Raw genomic sequence first — 21687 nt, forward strand, 5'->3', positions numbered from 1 at the left:
CTATGTACTGAAGGCTTGCACTTTAAGGAGTTAATCCCTCCACTGGATCAAATATGGGACATATTGTATACTTTTATTGAGGGTACATCTATGGGCAGTTTGCAGGAATTGTGTTTGTGATAAGAGACAAATGGGGTTAATGGTTATTAATTCTTTTCCTTATATGAGAGATAACATCTCTTATGGGACTGGCTGGAGGGGTAATAATGGCAAATGCTTTTAAGCTCATCCTTTTTATTTCAATATTGAATATAAGCTGTACGGTGTAAAACTTTTCTTTTGAAATATGTATGCATTACTAGAAACATGCGCCCGTAGTTTGTGGCACAGTCTATTTTTCTGCCGCTCACATGACTACCCGCTCTTCCGTTTGCAAACTTAGAACAGAGCAGCGTTAGTTCAGTGAGTTTCTATCCTGTGGTGGCTGTGTTTTGACAATATTGTCTTGGAGTCCTGCTGGAGAGTCCCTTCCACTTCATTTACTAGTGTCAGCTTCTGGACCGGTTATGGTAGGACACCTCAGTTAGACTGAGGTTTAGAGGTGTATTTTAGACTTAAATAAATTTTTGTATTTTTAGTGTTATAAGCTTTGAGGGATTGCTCTCCTTTCTTAAAGTGACAAAATGGTTACTTTTATCATTCTCCTTATTATTGGGTACCATTCCAGCTATGGACACACACCAAGATTCTGTTTCTTTGGATACATGTTTATTATGTTTAGAGGCCCAAATGGTTTTTCCTATGCAATTTTGTTTCTCATGCTTAGCTAATTTAAAGATAAATTACTCCCTTTTGAGCCAACTGTCTCTCAGGATAATGCTGTTCAGGATATGCCACAGCTTTCTCCTCAAACGTCCCAAGCCTTAATGGTTTCACTTACAATGCTCTGCGGTTCCTCTCAGCCTCCTCAGTGTGTTTATTTGCTAGAAGATTTTGCTGCACAGATAACTTATGCAGTGTCTGCTGTTTATCTGCTTTCCCTACTTTGGGTAAGTGTAATAGGAAGTCTAAACATATATGCTAGTAAGGTTTATGACCCCTCTAAATCTGCACTGGTCAATCTTTCCCAAATGAGGAGGATACTTAGCATCTGAAGGTGAGATCTCAGACTCTGACACAATGGGGAAAAAATCTTCAGAATCTGAAGAAGTTAATTTCAGATTTAAGCTTGAACATCTCCGGTTGCTACTGAAGGAGGTTCTAGCTACTTTGGATGACTCTGAACCTTCGGTTGCTGTTAACCCTAAAAGGTCTACTAAACTTAATAGAGTTTATGATTCTCCCTCTTTTGTGGATGTTTTCCTGTTCCAGGCAAGATGTCTGAAATTATAGCTCAGGAATGGGATAAGCCAGGGGTTCCTTTTTCCCCTTCCCTTGTTTTTAAAAATATGTTTCCTGTTGCTGACTCCATTAGTGACTAAAGTAGAATGAGCTATCTCTACTCTAGCTAAAAGAACTACCATTCCTATAGAAGATAGTTGTTCCTTTAAGGATCCCATGGATAAGAAGCTAGAGGCTTACTTAAGATTTAGATCCATCAAGGATTACAGTGGCAACCTGGGGCAAGTATTGTTACAGTTGCAGAAGCAGCATCTTATTGGTGCAATGCCTTGTCTGATTTGATATCAGAAGAGACTACGATCGAGGAGATAGAGGAGATCCAAGATAGGATCAAAGCTCTTAAACTGGCCAATACCTTTTTCTGCGATGCTAACATGCAGGTAGTTAGACTGGGAGCTAAGATGACTAGCTTCACTGTTCTTGCTCACAGAACTATGTGGTTAAAATCCTGGTTGGCTGATGTAACTTCAAAAACCAAGCTTTTGTCTTTACCTTATAAGGGTAAAACTTTATTTGGGCCTGGTCTGGTGGAAATTATTTCTGAAATTACTGGTGGAAAGGGATCTTTCCTACCTCAGGACAAGAAGACCTAAGGGTCACCAAAATTCTAATTTTTGCTTCTTTCATAACTTTAAAGGACTGAAGTCTTCTTCCTCTTCTTCCAAACCAGAGCAATCCAATACCTCTTGGAGGTCCAGTCAGACTTGGAATAAGGGGAAGCAAAACAAGAAGCTTTCCAATGATTCTAAATCAGCATGAAGATGTCCGCCCCCAATCCAATTTTGGATCAAGTAGGGGGCAGGCTTTCTCTTATTCAGCAAGCTTGGATACGCAATGTCCCAGATCTGTGGGCTGTGGACATAGTATCCCAGGGTTACAGAATAGGATTCATGTCTTGCCCTCCAAGGGGCAGATTTCTCCTGTCAAGGCTATCCACAAACCAAGTAAAAAGAGAGGCAATCTTAAACAGTGTAATTGTTCCAGTTCCTAGAGGAACAGGGACTAGGATTCTATTCAAATCTATTTGTGGTTCCCAAAAAAGTGGTGACTAACTTTCCATCCCATGCTAGACCTAAAGTGCCTAAACAAATTCCTCAAGGTTCCATCCTTCAAGATGGAAAATATTTGTTCCATTCTTCCGTTGGTTCAGGAAGGTCAGTTCATGACGACCATAGACCTAAAGGATGCATATCTACATGTTCCCATTCACAGGGATCATTACCAGTTTCTAAGGTTTGCTTTTCTGGACAAGCATTTCCAGTTTGTTGCACTTCCATTTGGTCTTGCCATGGCTCCCAGAATATTTACAAAGGTTCTGGGGGCACTTTTGGCAGTGGTCAGATCCCAGGGACTTGCTTAAACGACATCTTGGTTCAGGCGTCATCTTTTCAACTAGCAAAATCTCATACATAGATGTTGTTATCTTTTCTATGTTCCCACGGATGGAAAGTGAATCTGAAAATGAGTTCCCTTGTTCCAGCTATAAGGGTGTGTTTCTTAAAGACGATCATAGATTCCTGTCCATGAAGATTTTCCTGACAGATGTCAGAAAATACAAACATCTTGCTTCATGCCTGTCTCTCCAGTCTGCTATTTTTCATCAGTGGCTCAATGCATGGAGGTGATTGGTCTGATGGTTGCTTCCATGGACATCATTCCTTTTGCTTGGTTCCATCTGAGACCTTTGCAACTATGCATGCTCAGTCAATGGAATGGAGATCATTCAGATCTCTCACAGAGGATAGATCTGGATCCCCTAACAAGAGACTCTCTCTCATGGTGGATTTCCCAGGAACGTCTGTCTCGGGGCACTTGCTTCCTGAGACCTTCCTGGGTGATTGGGACTACAGACACCAGCCTGTCAGAACTGAAATAAGAGGCAGTTTGCAGAGGCTTAGATACAGGGTAATCACAGAGGTAAAGAGTGCATTTATATAACTGTGTTGGTTGTGTAAAACTAGTGAATGGGTAATAAAGGGATTATCTATCTTTTTAAATAATAAAAATTCTGGTGTACACTGTCCCTTTAAAAAGTGTTATTCGTTTAGCTTATTAGACAGGTGGACAGCAGCCTCCTGAGAGAATTACGGCTCATTCCACTATGGCTGTCACCTCTTCTTAGGCTTTCAAAAATGAAGCTTCTGTGGAGCAGATTTGCAAGGCGGCAACATGGTCTTCTTTACATACTTTTTCCTAATTCTGCAAATTTGATACTTTTGCCTCGGCTAAGGAATCTTTTGGGAGAAAGGTTCTTCAAGCTGTGGTGCCTTCTGTTTAGATTCACCTGCTTTGTTCTCCCTCCATTTTCATTCTGTGTCCACTAGATTGGGTATTGGTTCCCACTAGTAATTGAAATAAAGTTGTGGACTCTCCATGCCATAGGAAACAAAACAAAATTTGTGCTTACCTGATCAATTTCTTTCTCTCCGGGCATGGAGAGTCCATGACCATGCCCTCTTTTTAATTTTATTTCTGTAGGTTTTTTTAGTAAACCTCAGGCACCTCTATACTCTTGTGTTTCTTCTTTTTCCATTTTCCTTCAGCTGAATGACTGTGGATTATGAGTAAGGGAAGTTACACTTAACAGCTTTTCTGGGGTGCTCTTTGCCTCCTCCTGCAGGAGTTGAATATCCCACTAGTAATTGGAATGAAGTTGTGGACTCTCCATGCCCGGAAAAAAAATAAAAATTATTAGGTAAGCATAAATTTTGTTATCCTGTAGTGTAGGGTCCCCCCTTATCACCCAACTTCCCTGATCCCCCCTAAACAGCTCTTTAACCCACCCCCCTCTACCTATTAGCTGCCATGTTAGGTACTTTAAAAAACAAAAAAAAACATTTTTTTCTGTAGTGTAGCTGCCATCCCCCTCATTCCCTTACCGCTTCACCCTCCCAGATCCCTTTACCAAAACACTATCACCTTCCCACTCACTAAACTATCTGTAGCCTAGCGTAGCAGTCCCACCCACTCCCACCCCCTCTCACCCGCTCCTGCCCCTCTCATGTCTCCCTTCCGCCCCTTGCACACCTCTCTCCCGCCCCACAGAATGGCCCTCTCTGCATCGGTTGCTGCCTAAAGGGTATTGCACGATGCCTCAATATCAAGGCATCGCTGCAATACCCTGAGAGCGTCTGGAAGCGATCACAAAAGCTTCAAGCGCTCATTTTGACGGAGGATGTGCTATGTACGTCCTTGGTTGTTAACGGACGATTTTTTGAGGACGTACATAGCACGTCCTTTGTCATTAAGGGGTTAAGTTGGTGTCAACAAGCAACATACTGGGAGGTTTGGGAGTGAAAACAAAATAAGTGACTAAAACAATTTGCTCAGCAATGACGGAACAAACTACCACAGACATCTCCCTGCTGCTGAACAGCCAATAACATTTCAGAGTGAGTCCAGCCTGAAATACATTCTGCCTACCCATAAAGGTTTATGAAACCCCAAAAAATTATTTTGTGATTCAGATACAGTATTTAATTTAAATAACGTTTTTAATTTACTTTTATTATCAAATTGGCATCTATCCATTATGTATGTCTCTGCTTTTTAACAAAAGATGCAAAGAGAACAAAGAAAATTTGATAATAGAAAGAAATAAGAGAGTTGCATAAAATTGCATGTTCTCTCTGAATTATGTCCTTTTAATGAGTTTCAGGTCCATATGATGCCCTTACACATCCTTGAGTATAATTGCTCTGCAATTCTTACAAGCTAATTTTAAAATATTTAAAACCACATTTTTAGCAATACTGTATCTAATAATGGAGATACCCTGGCTGATTTTTCTATTACGGCTTAATCTCTTGAGATGCTTTTTATATTCTACATAGCTTTGTTCTTTAACAAAAGGTGATTTAAATGATATATAAATATGTGGTATGTTTATTGATGCATATTAAAAAAAAAAAAAACAATGTATTTTCATTATGTATTTTGCCTGCTTTTCCTGTAATGTAAATCTGAATCTTTTTGTTTTTTTGCACTTCCTACAGAGATGCAGGAGTGCTGAACAGTGATTTCTTTATAAGTGGTAGCTCCTTACAAAAAGAATGACAATTTTAACTGCCTTTTTTTTTGGCAAACAGTTTTTTTTGCAATGCATTGCTCTATTTTGGATGTGTTTATTAAAAAAATGAATGTTCCCTTAAAGGGATATAAATAAAAAATGGAGGATATCCAAATATGCCAATTTTTTATTTATTCAGCTTGTTTCATTGGGAGTTTGGTAGTAACTCCAGGAGGTTTTATCCAGTTGAACTGTGTGCTGGATTTAACTTTGTTTGGATCCCTTAAAGGGATATGAAACCCCAAAATTTTATACAATTAAAAAAAAAAAATCAAGGGGCGGAGCCAACAGCCATTTCAGAGCTCCTGGCATTTGATCTAAAAAATCTTTATTTTTGGGATAACAAGATCCATACTTGGATCTTAACTTATACTAGAAGATAGGCCAGCCTGGGACAAGAATTCCAAGCAATTATCACCGTAATTGTACTAAGGCCTGCTAGCTTGCTGAGACGGCGAGATTGAGCAAACCGCCATATTTGGAAACTCCTACGCATTATATCTACTACCATAGCTGCAACTTCTACTTTATTAATATTACCTTTTAGGCTTACTTATGGAGAGGCAAATTATTTCTGCGCTACACGAATTAATGCTCTCTATGGATCTCCATCAGCAGGCTCTTATTGCAGATCTTAAAGCCGTCATGGACCCACTACAGGCTACGACACAGACAGTGCACGTTACAGAGGTAGCCGGTGGCTGTAAAGCTGATTCGCCGCACTGGAGTGCAGACCCGCCTCGAGATACAAAGGAGACAAGCGCTACAGTAAAAGAAGGTCCCACTCTAGAGCTGGAGGAACAGACAGACATGGATGGCCGGAACAATATCTCACAGCCCTACTCCATCTGCACAGAGCCAGCGCAACATGCCGTAGCTCAACTAGAGCTCCCACAGATACAGAAGACTGGATCCAATTGAATACGCTCCCTAAGAGCAACAGCCCATACTCCCTTTAACACTGCGAGGATGGTTCTCTTCGGATGCCCTCCTGCAGTTGCCGAAGCTCCGCTAAATAGGAGGTTGGAGTCAGTAGACGTGAGGAGTGCAAAGAGCTCAGTCATTGCCACATCACAGAAAGCAGTGAAAAGCAAGCCTGACAAAGAAGGAGCTGCAGCGCAAACAGCTATTCTTAATTTCAAGAGCCGCCACGACCCATACCACAAGCTCACTACAGCTATCACTCGAAGCTCAGGACTCCTTTGGCTGCACAGTGGACGGTCCCCCATTGTGCCTGTATACATTATCACAAAGTTAATAGTGTGGACTTCTCCCTACTTGTATGTACCAGAGAGGCCGACATGGGATCCAGGGAGGTTTTTTCACCGCTGCTGATCTCCAGACCAGCTGGAACTGACAACACCAACGTTTCATTGCTGGCTCAATCTTGCAAGCTATCAATAAAAGTCTAGGGTATCTTATGTTACTATGTACGTTTCTTTGGAGGCTAGCACAACACAACTTCTTGCAATGGTTAACTGAGCATATATTATAATTAGGGTAGGCACATTATTGCTCTGATATGTAAACTTTTGTTGCCCAGCCCCTTTTGCCTTTTTTTTTTTTTGCCAAGTTACCATTATATTACTACTGCCGTTTATGCAACCTATGTAACTCTCTATCACTGTTTAGGTGCGTATAGACTATATTATAACTGTTTTGTTGTTGAAGTTTCTCTCGGTATACTCCTGAGGGCAGTTCGCTCTTTCTCAGTGCTTTTGCCCCTAGGACCTTACATGACTGTGTTCTCTCATGGGCTACTAGTCAACTCTATTGAACATTAACCAGCTCTCCCCTAAACTGACTTTTATCTGATAGCACCAGATTGTAACATCCTAGCGCTATATTTAATTTGAAGTCTGCTGATCCTTATATAATATGAACCCAATCCGAGACATTGGCATGCTGAAATACTTCCTGTCTCTTGCACAGTGAACTGATTTATATGCGAATGTATTATTTGTTCAACTCTAACTTGCTAACCTTGTTTAGGATTTAGTATTTTCTTATCTTACCTTCTTTTTTCTAGGTATCCCCCACATTACTATACATAGGTTTTCCTAGTAATTAGCAGGATACTTTTTATGGACTGAACTGGTGCTTAGGGTTCTTATATCTATATACCCTCTGTACACTTCGTTTATTTATACACACTATGTACACATACAGCTAGGTCTTATATGTTCAATCCAGTTAGTTAGGTCAGCCACAGTCCCCTACAGAGGGATGCTAACTCCACTTTTTATCCCATATATCACTATGAGCGAGGTTATTACAACTGTTTATCTGCTGTGCTGCATCTGCTCTTATGGCCTGCTTTCTCGCTTTGTATTGTATTTTGCTTTATTATTGTATTCGAGATATATATTTATCTAACTTTGTTATTAACACAGAGAGGGTATGTGAGTGACTTTAATGATCAGGGTATTTTATACATTACTAATGTCTGGAGAACATAGCATATTTAGTAGCTTAGATCTATTGTTGCTAGCTACTGGGTGTAAGATACATGTATTGTTCTTGGAACCAGGAGAAAGCACATGCACACGTTATGCATAACATAGTTCTATACATTATTCTTGCTTAGAATAAATAGTATTTGCTAAATGCTGAACTTTATATGTTCATACTAATATAATATTGTTACAAGTCTCAAGGCTTAAGTGTGCCTGTAATAACGTTTACCTCAAGTATATACTTCTCAATTCTACCCTAGTCCACCCTATATTATTATTTTTATAGCTTGCAAAAGTCTGTTTGTTTCATTGCTACACGCCTTCATTTATCGTCACATGTATCTCAAACGGCCAAAAGACATATGATCCATAATGTCATTGTGACCTACATCTAACTCTTTGTTTACAACCTTTCCGATCTTCTCATGCTTCTTAAATCTTCTCTATATTTGTGGCTCCGACCCTCTACCCCTTTCCTCATTTAAAGAGCGGTGCTTACCCGCTGATATCCCCCCACCCCCCTTATTTTACTCTCATTCTTTCTACAGTGCTATTCGCCTGACCGTTAGTTTTCTTATATATTTATGGGTCATCTGGCCTAAAACTATGTTCTTAACTGGTCGGACATTTATGTTGGTCTATTATAAAATTGAGGTTCCATTTGCCTCTCCACTGCGTATTATATTACTGCCGAAATGTTCTGCTCAATTTTGTATGTATCTTTTTTTGTTATCAGAAGGCATTCTATGTTTTATGATTTGTTATGCAAAACCTCAATAAAAACAAAATAAAAAAAAATAAAAAATTCAAATTACTTTTATGATCCAATTTGCTTTGTATCCATGATATTCTTTGTTGAAGAGATACATAGTTGGTGTCTGGAGCACTAGATGGCAGGAAATAGTACTGCCATCTAGTGCTCTGGGAAATAGATAACATTCTTGCAAAACTGCTGCCATATAGTGTTCCAATTGTGTGCATGCTCCTAAGCTTACATCCCTGCTTTTCAACAGAAGATACCAAGAGAACAAAGAAAATGATAATAGAAGTGAAGGCAAAAGTTGTTTATAATTGCATGCTCTATCTAAATAATTAAATAAAAATGTTGGGGTTCATGTTCCTTTAAGGAAGAATGTAATGCAAATACTATAAAAATTTGCCAAGGAGCGAGTATGCCAGGCTGGACTTGGCAAGACAAACCCCCAATTTTCTTTTTTAGTCTATCAAACAAAAACATTTATACCATATTATATCGATATCAGTTTCTGCTATTGGCTATGGTGCATATCTTTATAATTCCTTTTCTTCCTTGTTAGTTTAAAAAATATATATTGAATAAGATAAGTTTTTAGTCATTAGGAACCTTAATCTCCTAGTATATGTGAAAAACTAAATGAATAAGTATTTACAGCTTACGTTATTTTTCACTCTTATGTTAACAGGGAGGAAAAATACCAATTCGATGGACTGCTCCTGAAGCCATTGCTTTTCGTAAGTTCACCTCTGCGAGTGATGCCTGGAGCTACGGAATAGTAATGTGGGAAGTTATATCCTATGGAGAGAGACCCTACTGGGAAATGACAAATCAGGATGTAAGTTCCTAACAACTGTGTTCTGCCTAAGCATGTGATATGAAAAAGTTGAAATAACTTGCGTCAATAATTCTGTGGCTTTTTCTAGCAAAATAAGAAATTACTTAAAGGGAAATAAAACACACATTTTCTTTCATTATTCAGACAAGCATATCGTTTTTATAAAAAGTTTCCAATTAACTTCAAATTTGCTTTGTTCTCATAAATACTTAGGTAGGCAGCATGTACAAAAAAAAGTAAAAGTAGTACTTCAAAGCTGTTAAGTATAAAAAATAACTTTTATTCACCAATGTTTAAAATAATACTAACAGCAAACATGGAGAAGCATAACCTTACGCGTTTTGTGCCTTCTAATCATAGACAAGTCTAGAGCACTGCATGGCCACAAACACTGCTGCTACGCAGTGCTCTTACAAATATATGATGTTGTTATATTCTTGCAAAACCTCTGCTATATATTGCTCCAGATATATGCATGCTCCTTAGCCTACCTAGCTGCTTTTTTTTAAACAAAGGATACCAAGAGAACAAACTAAATATTTAAAATAGAAGTAAATTTTTCTAGCAAACTAAAAAATGATTTAAAGGGAAATAAAACACACGTTTCTTTCATTATTCAGACAAGCATATCGTTTTTATAAAAAGTTTCCAATTAACTTCCAATTTGCTTTGTTCTCATAAATACTTAGGTAGGCAGCATGTACAAAAAAAGTAAAAGTAGCACTTCAAAGCTGTTAAGTATAAAAATTAACTTTTATTCACTAATGTTTAAAATAATACTAACAGCAAACATGGAGAAGCATAACCTTACGCGTTTCGTGCCTTCTAATCATAGACAAGTCTAGAGCACTGCATTGCCACAAACACTGCTGCCACCCAGTGCTCTTACAAATAATTGATATTGTTATATTCTTGCAAAACCTCTGCTATATATTGCTCCAGATATATGCATGCTCCTTAGCCTACTTACCTACTTTTTTTAAAACAAAGGATACCAAGAGAACAAACTAAATATTTAAAATAGAAGTAAATTTAAAACTTTTTAAAAAATTGTATCTGAATAATGAAATAAAAATGTTGTCCTTTTCACAAATCACAAATAGTTGTTAGACCAATTTTTAAACAGGGAGAGGTGGTATTGGAAGATTGTGTATAATTGAAAAAAGACAAGAAATGCAAAAAATAAGCTTCTATAAAAGGGATACAAAATATTTTGTTTTAAAGGGAGATGGAAACTTTTGTGATTCATATAGAGGGAAGTATTTCCAATTTACCATGATAACTTGTAGTACATACTGAGGTAGTTAAAATTGAATTAAAAAGTATTTTTTTTCGTCCCCTGTAGTAGCATGATTTGGCCTTAAAGGGACATGAAACCCAAAAAATGTATTTCATGATTCATATAGAGAATACAATTTTAAACAACTTTCCAATTTACTTCTATTATTTAATTTGCTTCCTTCTCTTGTTATCATTTGCTGTAAAGTGTATCTTGGCAAGCTCAGGGGCAGCAGAGAACCTAGGTTCTAGTTGTTGATTGGTGGCTGCATATATATATATTGATTGTGATTGGCTCCCCCATTTGTTCAGTTAGAAACCATTAGTGCATTGCTGCTCCTTCAACAAATGATACCAAGAGAATGAAACAGATTAGATAATAGAAGTAAATTAGAAAGTTGTTTAAAATTGTATTCTCTATCTGAATCATGAAATATATCTTTTGGGTTTCATGTCCCTTTAAGGTGATAGTAATCTGTGTGGGTGCATTTAAATCTATGCACTGCACATATGGCAGAAACTATATATATATATATATATATATATATATATATATATATATATATATATATATATATATATATATATATAAAATATTCTTTATTTGATGTATTTATTTTTTGCTTAAAATGTACCTAAACGTATGCAGACAGCCACCCCAGTGTGGAACTTTTTTATACAATGACAATGCAGGCAATACACCCCATGCAAAGCTGTGCCACATATGCAATTGCTCTAACCAGGGGTCAGCAAACTTGGACCCCCAGATGTGGGATCATGGGAAATGTAGTTCCAAAACATCTGGGGGCCCAAGGTTACCCCTGCTCTAAACCACTGGTTTTCAAACCTGTCCTCAGGCCTCCCTAGCAGGCCAGATTTTGAGGATATCTGTACTGGAGCACAGGTGAAATAATTCACTGATTTATAACCATGGTTATTTTACCTGCTCTCATCCAAGGTAATCCTAAAAATCTGGCCTGCTGGGGAGGCCTGAGGGACAGTTTTGAAAACCAGTACTCTAAACAGTAGCATACTTCTGTGTCAGGAAAGGAAGAAGCCACCAATAAAAAAACATTGTCCTAGTTTCCATTGCTGTCATAAACTGTAAACTGCTGGCAACATAAAACATATCCATAGATTGTAATGGAGCTACTTGTTAACACCAATTGATACAATTTACAGCAGCAATTGGAGCGAGGCTATTGAATGTAAAAAATCCAATTCAATGGAAAACATATTTGAAATAGAAAAATAAAAGTTCTATTTTCTATTTTTAATGTTTGTTTTTTTCTTAAATCAAATGTTACAGTCAAAACCATTTTCACTGAAGAGGAACATTTTGAAATGGGTAAATCACAATTTATGTAAGACTCTCAGATGTATTAGTTCTATAAAAACACTCAGTGGTACAAAACTAACGGCTAGATTACGAGTTTTGCGTTAGGAGTAAATAAGCAGCGTTAAGGTACAGCTGTCCCGCACACTTTTTTTGCCTTACCCCAAATAAACTTACGCAATTTGCGTATAGTCTTTTTTCAATGGGACTTCCATTGCGCCGGTATTACAAGCTTTTTTTTTTTAGGCCAAAAAGTGAGCGGTACAGCCTATCCCGCAAGATTCGTAACGCATTCTAAAGTCAGTAGTTATGAGTTTTACACTACAAAGCCGTAGCATAAAACTCATAACTAAAGTGCTAAAAAGTACACTAACATCCATAAACTACCTATTAACCCCTAAACCGAGGCCCTCCCGTATTGCAAACACTAAAATAAAATGATTAACCCCTAATCTGCCGCTCCGGACATAGCTGCCACTAGAATAAACATATTAACCCCTAAACCGCCGCACTCCTGCCTCGCAAACACTAGTTAAATATTATTAACCCCTAATCTGCTGTCTCTAACATCGCCGCCACCTACCTACATTTATTAACCCCTAATCTGCCGCCCCCAACGTCGCCGCCACTATATTATATTTATTAACCCCTAAACCTAACCCTAACACCCCCTAGCTTAAATATAATTAAAATAAAACTAATTAAAATCTACAATTAATAACTAAATAATTCCTATTTAAAGCCAAATACGTACCTGTAAAATAAACCCTAAGCTAGCTACAATATAACTAAAAGTTACATTGTAGCTAGCTTAGGGTTTATTTATATTTTAAAGGCAAGTTTGTATTTATTTTAACTAGGTAGAATAGTTACTAAATAGTTATTAACTATTTACTAACTACCTAGCTAAAATAAATACAAATTTACCTGTAAAATAAAACCTAACCTAAGTTATACTAACACCTAACCTTACACTACAATTGAATAAATTACCTAAATTAAATACAATTAAATAAATGAAATAGGGTTTTTTGGGTGGGTTTTATTTTTAGGTTAGGGCTTTGGGCTATGGGGAGCTTAGGTTTTTTTAGTTAGGGTTTTATTTGGGGGGCTTGTTGTGTGGGTGGTGGATTTTACTGTTGGGAGGTTGTTTGTATTTTTTTGTCAGGTAAAAGAGCTGATTTCTTTGGGGCAATGCCCCGCAAAAGGCCCTTTTAAGGGCTATTGGTAGTTTAGTTTAGGCTAGGGTTTTTTTTTTACTTTGGGGGGCGTTTTTAATTTGATAGGGCTATTAGATTAGGTGTAATTGGTTTAAATATCTTGTAATTAGTTTTTATTTTGTGTAATTTAGTGGGGGTTTTTTGTAATTTAGGTAATTGTATTTAATTTATTTAATTGTAATTAACTTAGGCCTAGCTTTGGAGTTTGGCGGTAGCCGTGAAAACCAGCGTTAGGGGCTCCTAACGCTGGTTTTAGGCTACCGCCGGTATTTGGAGTCATTAAAAAAAGGGTCTAACGCTCACTTTTCAGCCGCGATTTTTCCATACCGCAGATCCCCTTACGTCAATTGCGTATCCTATCTTTTCAATGGGATCTTTCTAACGCTGGTATTTAGAGTCGTGTCTGAAGTGAGCGTTAGAATTCTAACGACAAAACTCCAGCCGCAGAAAAAAGTCAGTAGTTAAGAGCTTTCTGGGCTAACGCCGGTTTATAAAGCTCTTAACTACTGTGCTCTAAAGTACACTAACACCCATAAACTACCTATGTACCCCTAAACCGAGGCCCCCCACATCGCCGACACTCGATTACATTTTTTTAACCCCTAATCTGCCGACCGCCACCTACGTTATACTTATGTACCCCTAATCTGCTGCCCCTAACACCGCCGACCCCTGTATTATATTTATTAACCCCTAACCTGCCCCCCACAACGTCGCCTCCACCTGCCTACACTTATTAACCCCTAATCTGCCGAGCGGACCGCACCGCTATTATTATAAAGTTATTAACACCTAATCCGCCTCACTAACCCTATAATAAATAGTATTAACCCCTAATCTGCCCTCCCTAACATCGCCGACACCTAACTTCAATTATTAACCCCTAATCTGCCGACTGGAGCTCACCGCTATTCTAATAAATGTATTAACCCCTAAATCTAAGTCTAAGCCTAACACTAACACCCCCCTAAGTTAAATATAATTTTAATCTAACGAAATTAATTAACTCTTCTTAAATAAATTATTCCTATTTAAAGCTAATCGGATTGAACTTGATTCTGATTGGCTGATTCCATCAGCCAATCAGAATATTCCTACCTTAATTCCGATTGGCTGATAGAATTCTATCAGCCAATCGGAATTCGAGGGACGCCATCTTGGATGACGTCATTTAAAGGAACCGTCATTCGTCGTTCAGTCGTCGGCCAGGATGGATGTTCCGCGTCGGAGGTCTTCAGGATGCTGCCGCTCCGGATGGATGATGATAGAAGATTCTCTGCCCCGCTTGGATGAAGACTTCTACCGGATGGAGGACCTCTTCTTGCTCCACTTGGATGAAGAATTTGGCTCGGCTGGGTGAAGACGACTCAAGGTAGGGAGATCTTCAGGGGCTTAGTGTTAGGTTTATTTAAGGGGGGTTTGGGTTAGATTAGGGGTATGTGGGTGGTGGGTTGTAATGTTGGGGGGGGTATTGTATGTTTTTTTTTACAGGCAAAAGAACTGAACTTCTTGGGGCATGCCCCGCAAAGGGCCCTGTTCAGGGCTGGTAAGGTAAAAGAGCTTTGAACTTTAGTAATTTAGAATAGGGTAGGGCATTTTTTTATTTTGGGGGGCTTTGTTATTTTATTAGGGGCTTAGAGTAGGTGTAATTAGTTTAAAATTGTTGTAATATATTTCTAATGTTTGTAAATATTTTTTTATTTTTTGTAACTTAGTTCTTTTTTATTTTTTGTACTTTAGTTAGTTTATTTCATTGTATTTATTTGTAGGAATTGTATTTAATTTATTTATTGATAGTGTAGTGTTAGGTTTAATTGTAGATAATTATAGGTATTTTATTTAATTTATTTATTGATAGTGTAGTGTTAGGTTTAATTGTAACTTAGGTTAGGATTTATTTTACAGGTAAATTTGTAATTATTTTAACTATTTTAGCTATTAAATAGTTCTTAACTATTTAATAGCTATTGTACCTGGTTAAAATAAATACAAAGTTACCTGTAAAATAAATATAAATCCTAAAATAGCTATAATATAATTATAATTTATATTGTAGCTATATTAGGATTTATTTTACAGGTAAGTATTTAGCTTTAAATAGGAATAATTTATTTAATAACAGTTAATTAATTTCGTTAGATTAAAATTATATTTAATTTAGGGGGGTGTTAGGGTTAGACTTAGCTTTAGGGGTTAATACATTTATTAGAATAGCGGTGAGCTCCAGTCGGCAGATTAGGGGTTAATAATTGAAGTTAGGTGTTGGCGATGTTAGGGAGGGCAGATTAGGGGGTTAATACTATTTATTATAGGGTTAGTGAGGCGGATTAGGGGTTAATAACTTTATAATAATAGCGGTGCGGTCCGCTCGGCAGATTAGGGGTTAATAAGTGTAGGCAGGTGGAGGCGACATTGTGGGGGGCAGATTAGGGGTTAATAAATATAATATAGGGGTCGGCGGTGTTAGGGGCAGCAGATTAGGGGTACATAGGGATAATGTAAGTAGCGGCAGTTTACGGAGCGGCAGATTAGGGGTTAAAAATAATATACAGGGGTCAGCGATAGCGGGGGCGGCAGAATAGGGGTTAATAAGTGTAAGGTTAGGGGTGTTTAGACTCGGGGTACATGTTAGAGTGTTAGGTGCAGACATAGGAAGTGTTTCCCCATAGGAAACAATGGGGCTGCGTTAGGAGCTGAACGCGGCTTTTTTGCAGGTGTTTTCAGCTCAAACAGCCCCATTGTTTCCTATGGGGGAATCGTGCACGAGCACGTTTTTGAGGCTGGCCGCGTCCGTAAGCAACTCTGGTATCGAGAGTTGAAGTTGCGTTAAATATGCTGTACGCTCCTTTTTTGGAGCCTAACGCAGCCATTCTGTGGACTCTCAATACCAGAGTTATTTTAAAGGTGCGGCCAGAAAAAAAGCCAGCATTAGCTACGCGGGTCATTACCGACAAAAATCTAAATCTAGCCGTTAGTTAATTTATTTAATTGTAGTGTAAGGTTAGGTGTTAGTGTAACTTAGGGTAGGTTTTATTTTACAGGTAAATTTGTATTTATTTTAGCTAGGTAGTTAGTAAATAATTAATAACTATTTAGAAACTATTCTACCTAGTTAAAATAAATACAAACTTGCCTGTAAAATAAAAATAAACCCTAAGCTAGATACAATGTAACTATTAGTTATATTGTAGCTAGCTTAGGGTTTATTTTACAGTTAGTTTTAAATAGGAATTATTTAGTTATTAATTGTAGGTTTTAATTAGATTTATTTTAAATTATATTTAAGTTAGGGGGTGTTAGGGTTAGGCTTAGACTTAGGTTTAGGGGTTAATAAATATAATATAGTGGCAATGACGTTGGGGGTGGCAGATTAGGGGTTAATAATTGTAGGTAGGTGGCGGCGATGTTAGGGGCAGCAGATTAGGGGTTAATATTTAACTAATGTTTGTGATGTGGGAGTGCAGTGGTTTAGGGGTTAATATGTTTATTATAGTGGCTGGGACGTTAGGGGCAGCAGATTAGGGGTTAATAAATGTAGGTAGGTTGCGGTGACATTGGGGGAGGGAGATTAGGGGTTAATAAATATAATGTAGGTGTCGACGATGTCAGGGGCGGCAGATTAGGGGTTAATAAGTGTAAGATTAGGGGTGTTTAGACTCGGGGTTCATGTTAGGGTGTTAGGTGTAAACATAAATTTAGTTTCCCCATAGTAATCAATGGGGCTGCGTTACGGAGCTTTACGCTGCTTTATTGCAGGTGTTATACTTTCTCTTGTAATGTGTATCCAGTCCACGGATCATCCATTACTTGTGGGATATTCTCCTTCCCAACAGGAAGTTGCAAGAGGATCACCCACAGCAGAGCTGCTACATAGCTCCTCCCCTAACTGCCATATCCAGTCATTCTCTTGCAACTCTCAACAAGCATGGAGGTAGTAAGAGGAAAGTGGTGAAATGTAGCTGTTATCTTGCTTCAATCAAAAGTTTGTTATTTTTAAATGGTACCGGAGTTGTACTTTTTTGTCCCAGGCAGAAAAATAGAAGAATCTGCCTGTGATTTCTATGATCTTAGCAGGTTGTAACTAAGATCCATTGCTGTTCTCACACATGACTGAAGAGAGAGGTAACTTCAGCGGGGGAATGGCGTGCAGGTTATGCTAGAAAATGCTGCTGATACCAAATTTATGTAAGGTAAGCCTGAATACAGTGATTTAATAACGACTGGTATCATGCTTACTTTCTGAGGTAATACTCTTTTATATTTACAATATAAAACGTTTGCTGGCATGTTTAAACGTTTTTATATATACTTTAGTGATAAAACTTTATTGGGGCCTAGTTTTTTCCACATGGCTGGCTTAAATTTGCCTAGAAACAGTTTCCTGAGGCTTTCCACTGTGTTACTATGAGTGGGAGGGGCCTAATTTAGCGCTTTTTTGCGCAGTAACTTTTACAGACTGAGACATCCAGCTTCCTCCAGGAGTCCCCTGAATGCTATAGGACTTCTCTAAAGGGCTCTTAGGCTTTCCCAAATCGTTTGTTGGGGAAGGTAGGACGTTTGGTGTGACTGTTAAAAAAACGTCTTAATCGTTTTTTTGATCCGTTTTTTGAACTAAGGGGTTAATCATCCATTTACAAGTGGGTGCAATGCTCTGTTAGCTTATTATACACACTGTAAAAATTTCGTTTGATTTACTGCCTTTTTTCACTGTTTTTCAAATGCTGACAAAATTTGTTTCTCTTAAAGGCACAGTACCGTTTATATTTGCTTGTTAACTTGATTTAAAGTGTTTTCCAAGCTTGCTAGTCTGTATAAACATGTCTGACATAGAGGAAACTCCTTGTTCATTATGTTTAAAAGCCATGGTGGAACCCCCTCTTAGAATGTGTACCAAATGTACTGATTTCACTTTAAGCAATAAAGATCATATTCTGTCTTTTAAAAAATTTATCACCAGAGGAATCTGATGAGGGGGAAGTTATGCTGACTAACTCTCCCCACGTGTCAGATCCTTTGACTCCCGCTCAAGGGACTCACGCTCAAATGGCGCCAAGTACATCTAGGGCACCCATAGCGTTTACTTTACAAGACATGGCGGCAGTCATGGATAATACACTGTCAGCGGTATTAGCCAGACTACCTGAATTTAGAGGAAAGCGAGATAGCTCTGGAGTTAGATGAAATACAGAGCATACTGACGCTTTAAGAGCTATGTCTGATACTGCCTCACAATATGCAGAAGCTGAAGACGGAGAGCTTCTTTCTGTGGGTGATGTTTCTGACTCAGGGAAGATGATGCAACCTGATATCTCTACATTTAAATTTAAGCTTGAACACCTCCGCGTGTTACTCAGGGAGGTTTTAGCTGCTCTGAATGACTGTGATACAATTGCAGTGCCAGAGAAATTGTGTAGACTGGATAAATACTATGCAGTGCCGGTGTGTACTGATGTTTTTCCAATACCTAAAAGGTTTACAGAAATTATTACTAAGGAATGGGATAGACCAGGTGTGCCGTTCTCTCCCCCTCCTATTTTTAGAAAAATGTTTCCAATAGACGCCACCACACAGGACTTATGGCAGACAGTTCCTAAGGTGGAGGGAGCAGTTTCTACCCTAGCTAAGCGTACTACTATCGCTGTCGAGGACAGTTGTGCTTTCTTAGATCCAATGGATAAAAAGTTAGAGGGTTACCTTAAGAAAATGTTTATTCAACAAGGTTTCATCCTACAGCCCCTTGCATGCATTGCTCCTGTCACTGCTGCTGCGGCGTTCTGGTTTGAGTCTCTGAAAGAGGCCTTACAGGTAGTGACTCCATTGGATGACATACTTGACAAGCTTAGAGCACTTAAGCTAGCCAATTCTTTTGTTTCTGATGCCATTGTTCATTTGACTAAACTAACGGCTAAGAATTCTGGCTTTGCTATCCAGGCGCGCAGAGCGCTATGGCTTAAATCATGGTCAGCTGACGTTACTTCAAAGTCTAAGCTGCTTAACATTCCCTTCAAGGGGCAGACCCTATTTGGGCCTGGTTTGAAGGAGATTTTTGCTGATATCACTGGAGGAAAAGGTCATGCCTTCCTCAGGATAGGTCCAAATCAAGGGCCAAACAGTCTAATTTTCGTGCCTTTCGAAACTTCAAGGCAAGTGCGGCATCAACTTCCTCTAATGCAAAACAAGAGGGAACTTTTGCAAAGTCCAAGACGGTCTGGAGACCTAACCAGACCTGGAACAAAGGTAAGCAGGCCAAAAAGCCTGCTGCTGCCTCTAAGACAGCATGAAGGAACGGCCCCCTATCCGGTAATGGATCTAGTAGGGGGCAGACTTTCGCTCTTCGCCCAGGCGTGGGCAAGAGATGTCCAGGATCCCTGGGCGTTGGAAATTATATCCCAGGAATATCTTCTGGACTTCAAGGCTTCCCCCCCAAAAGGGAGATTTCACCTTTCACAATAATCTGCAAACCAGATAAAGAGAGAGACATTCTTACACTGTGTACAAGACCTCCTAGTTATGGGAGTGATCCATCCAGTTCCAAAGGAGTAACAGGGACAGGGATTTTACTCAAATCTGTTTGTCGTTCCCAAAAAAGAGGGAACCTTCAGGCCAATTTTGGATCTAAAGATCTTAAACAAATTCCTCAGAGTTCCATCATTCAAGATGGAGACTATTCGTACCATCCTACCTATGATCCAGGAGTGTCAATACATGACTACAGTGGATCTAATGGATGCTTATCTTCACATTCCGATACACAAAGATCATCATCGGTTTCTCAGGTTTGCCTTCCTAGACAGGCTTTACCAGTTTGTAGCTCTTCCCTTTGGGTTAGCTACAGCCCCAAGAATTTTTATGAAGGTTCTGGGGTCGCTTCTGGCGGTCCTAAGGCCACGGGGCATAGCAGTGGCCCCGTATTTAGACGACATCCTGATTCAGGCGTCAAACTTCCAAATTGCCAAGTCTCATACGGACGTAGTGTTGGCATTTCTGAGGTCGCATTGGGGGAAGGTGAACGAGGAAAAGAGTTCTCTATCCCCCCTCACAAGAGTTTCCTTCCTAGGGACTCTGATAGATTCTGTAGAAATGAAAATTTACCTGACGGAGTCCAGGTTATCAAAACTTCTAAATTCCTGCCGTATTCTTTATTCCATTCCTCGCCCTTCGGTGGCTCAGTGCATGGAAGTAATCGGCTTAATGGTAGCGGCAATGGACATAGTGCCGTTTGCACGCCTACATCTCAGACCGCTGCAACTCTGCATGCTCAGTCAGTGGAATGGGGATTACACAGATTTGCCCCCTCTACTAAATCTGGATCAAGAGACCAGGATTCTCTTCTCTGGTGGCTATCTCGGGTCCATCTGTCCAAAGGTATGACCTTTCGCAGGCCAGATTGGACAATTGTAACGACAGATGCCAGCCTTCAAGGTTGGGGTGCAGTCTGGAACTCCCTGAAGGCTCAGGGATCGTGGGCTCAGGAGGAGTCACTCCTCCCAATAAATATTCTGGAACTGAGAGCGATATTCAATGCTCTTCAGGCTTGGCCTCAGCTAGCGACAATGAAGTTCATCAGATTTCAGTCGGACAACATCACGACTGTGGCTTACATCAACCATCAAGGGGGAACAAGGAGTTCCCTAGCGATGTTAGAAGTCTCAAAGATAATTCACTGGGCAGAGATTCTCTCTTGCCACCTATCAGCTATCCATATCCCAGGTGTAGAGAACTGGGAGGCGGATTTTCTAAGTCGACAGACTTTTCATCCGGGGGAGTGGGAGCTCCATCCGGAGGTGTTTGCACAATTGACTCATCGTTGGGGCAAACCAGAACTGGATCTCATGGCGTCTCGCCAGAATTCCAAGCTTCCTTGTTATGGATCCAGGTCCAGGGACCCCAAGGCAACGCTAATAGATGCTCTAGCAGTGCCTTGGTCCTTCAACCTGGCTTATGTGTTTCCACCGTTTCCTCTGCTCCCTTGTCTGATTGCCAAAATCAAGCAGGAGAGAGCATCAGTGATGTTGATAGCGCCTGTGTGGCCACGCAAGACTTGGTATGCAGATCTGGTGGACATGTCATCCTTTCCACCATGGACTCTGCCGCTGAGAAAGGACCTTCTACTTCAAGGTCCTTTCAACCATCCAAATCTAATTTCTCTAAGGCTGACTGCCTGGAGATTGAACGCTTGATTTTATCAAAGCGTGGTTTCTCAGAGTCAGTCATTGATCCCTTAATTCAGGCACGAAAGCCTGTCACTAGGAAAATCTATCATAAGATATGGCGTAAATATCTTTATTGGTGTGAATCCAAGGGCTACTCATGGAGTAAGGTCAGGATTCCCAGGATATTATCTTTTATCCAAGAAGGATTGGAGAAAGGATTGTCAGCTAGTTCCTTAAAGGGA

General features: G+C 39.3%; 1 protein-coding gene across 5 annotated transcripts in view; it reads left to right on the top strand.

Annotated features, from left to right (window-relative positions):
• EPHA5 (EPH receptor A5) overlaps nt 1-21687 on the top strand; it is a 527031-nt gene that overhangs the window by 481645 nt on the left and 23699 nt on the right. For 4 of the 5 annotated variants that reach the window (XM_053703271.1, XM_053703272.1, XM_053703273.1 and 1 more), the window contains one exon: nt 9309-9458. In XM_053703271.1, the coding sequence (XP_053559246.1) occupies nt 9309-9458 (150 nt within the window). Of the gene's footprint in view, nt 1-1028; nt 1056-9308; nt 9459-21687 lie in introns of all 5 variants that reach the window. The other variant, XM_053703275.1, reaches the window with a different exon arrangement.

The sequence above is a fragment of the Bombina bombina genome, chromosome 2 (assembly GCF_027579735.1).
Source record: "Bombina bombina isolate aBomBom1 chromosome 2, aBomBom1.pri, whole genome shotgun sequence".
Taxonomy (NCBI): Eukaryota; Metazoa; Chordata; class Amphibia; order Anura; family Bombinatoridae; genus Bombina; species Bombina bombina.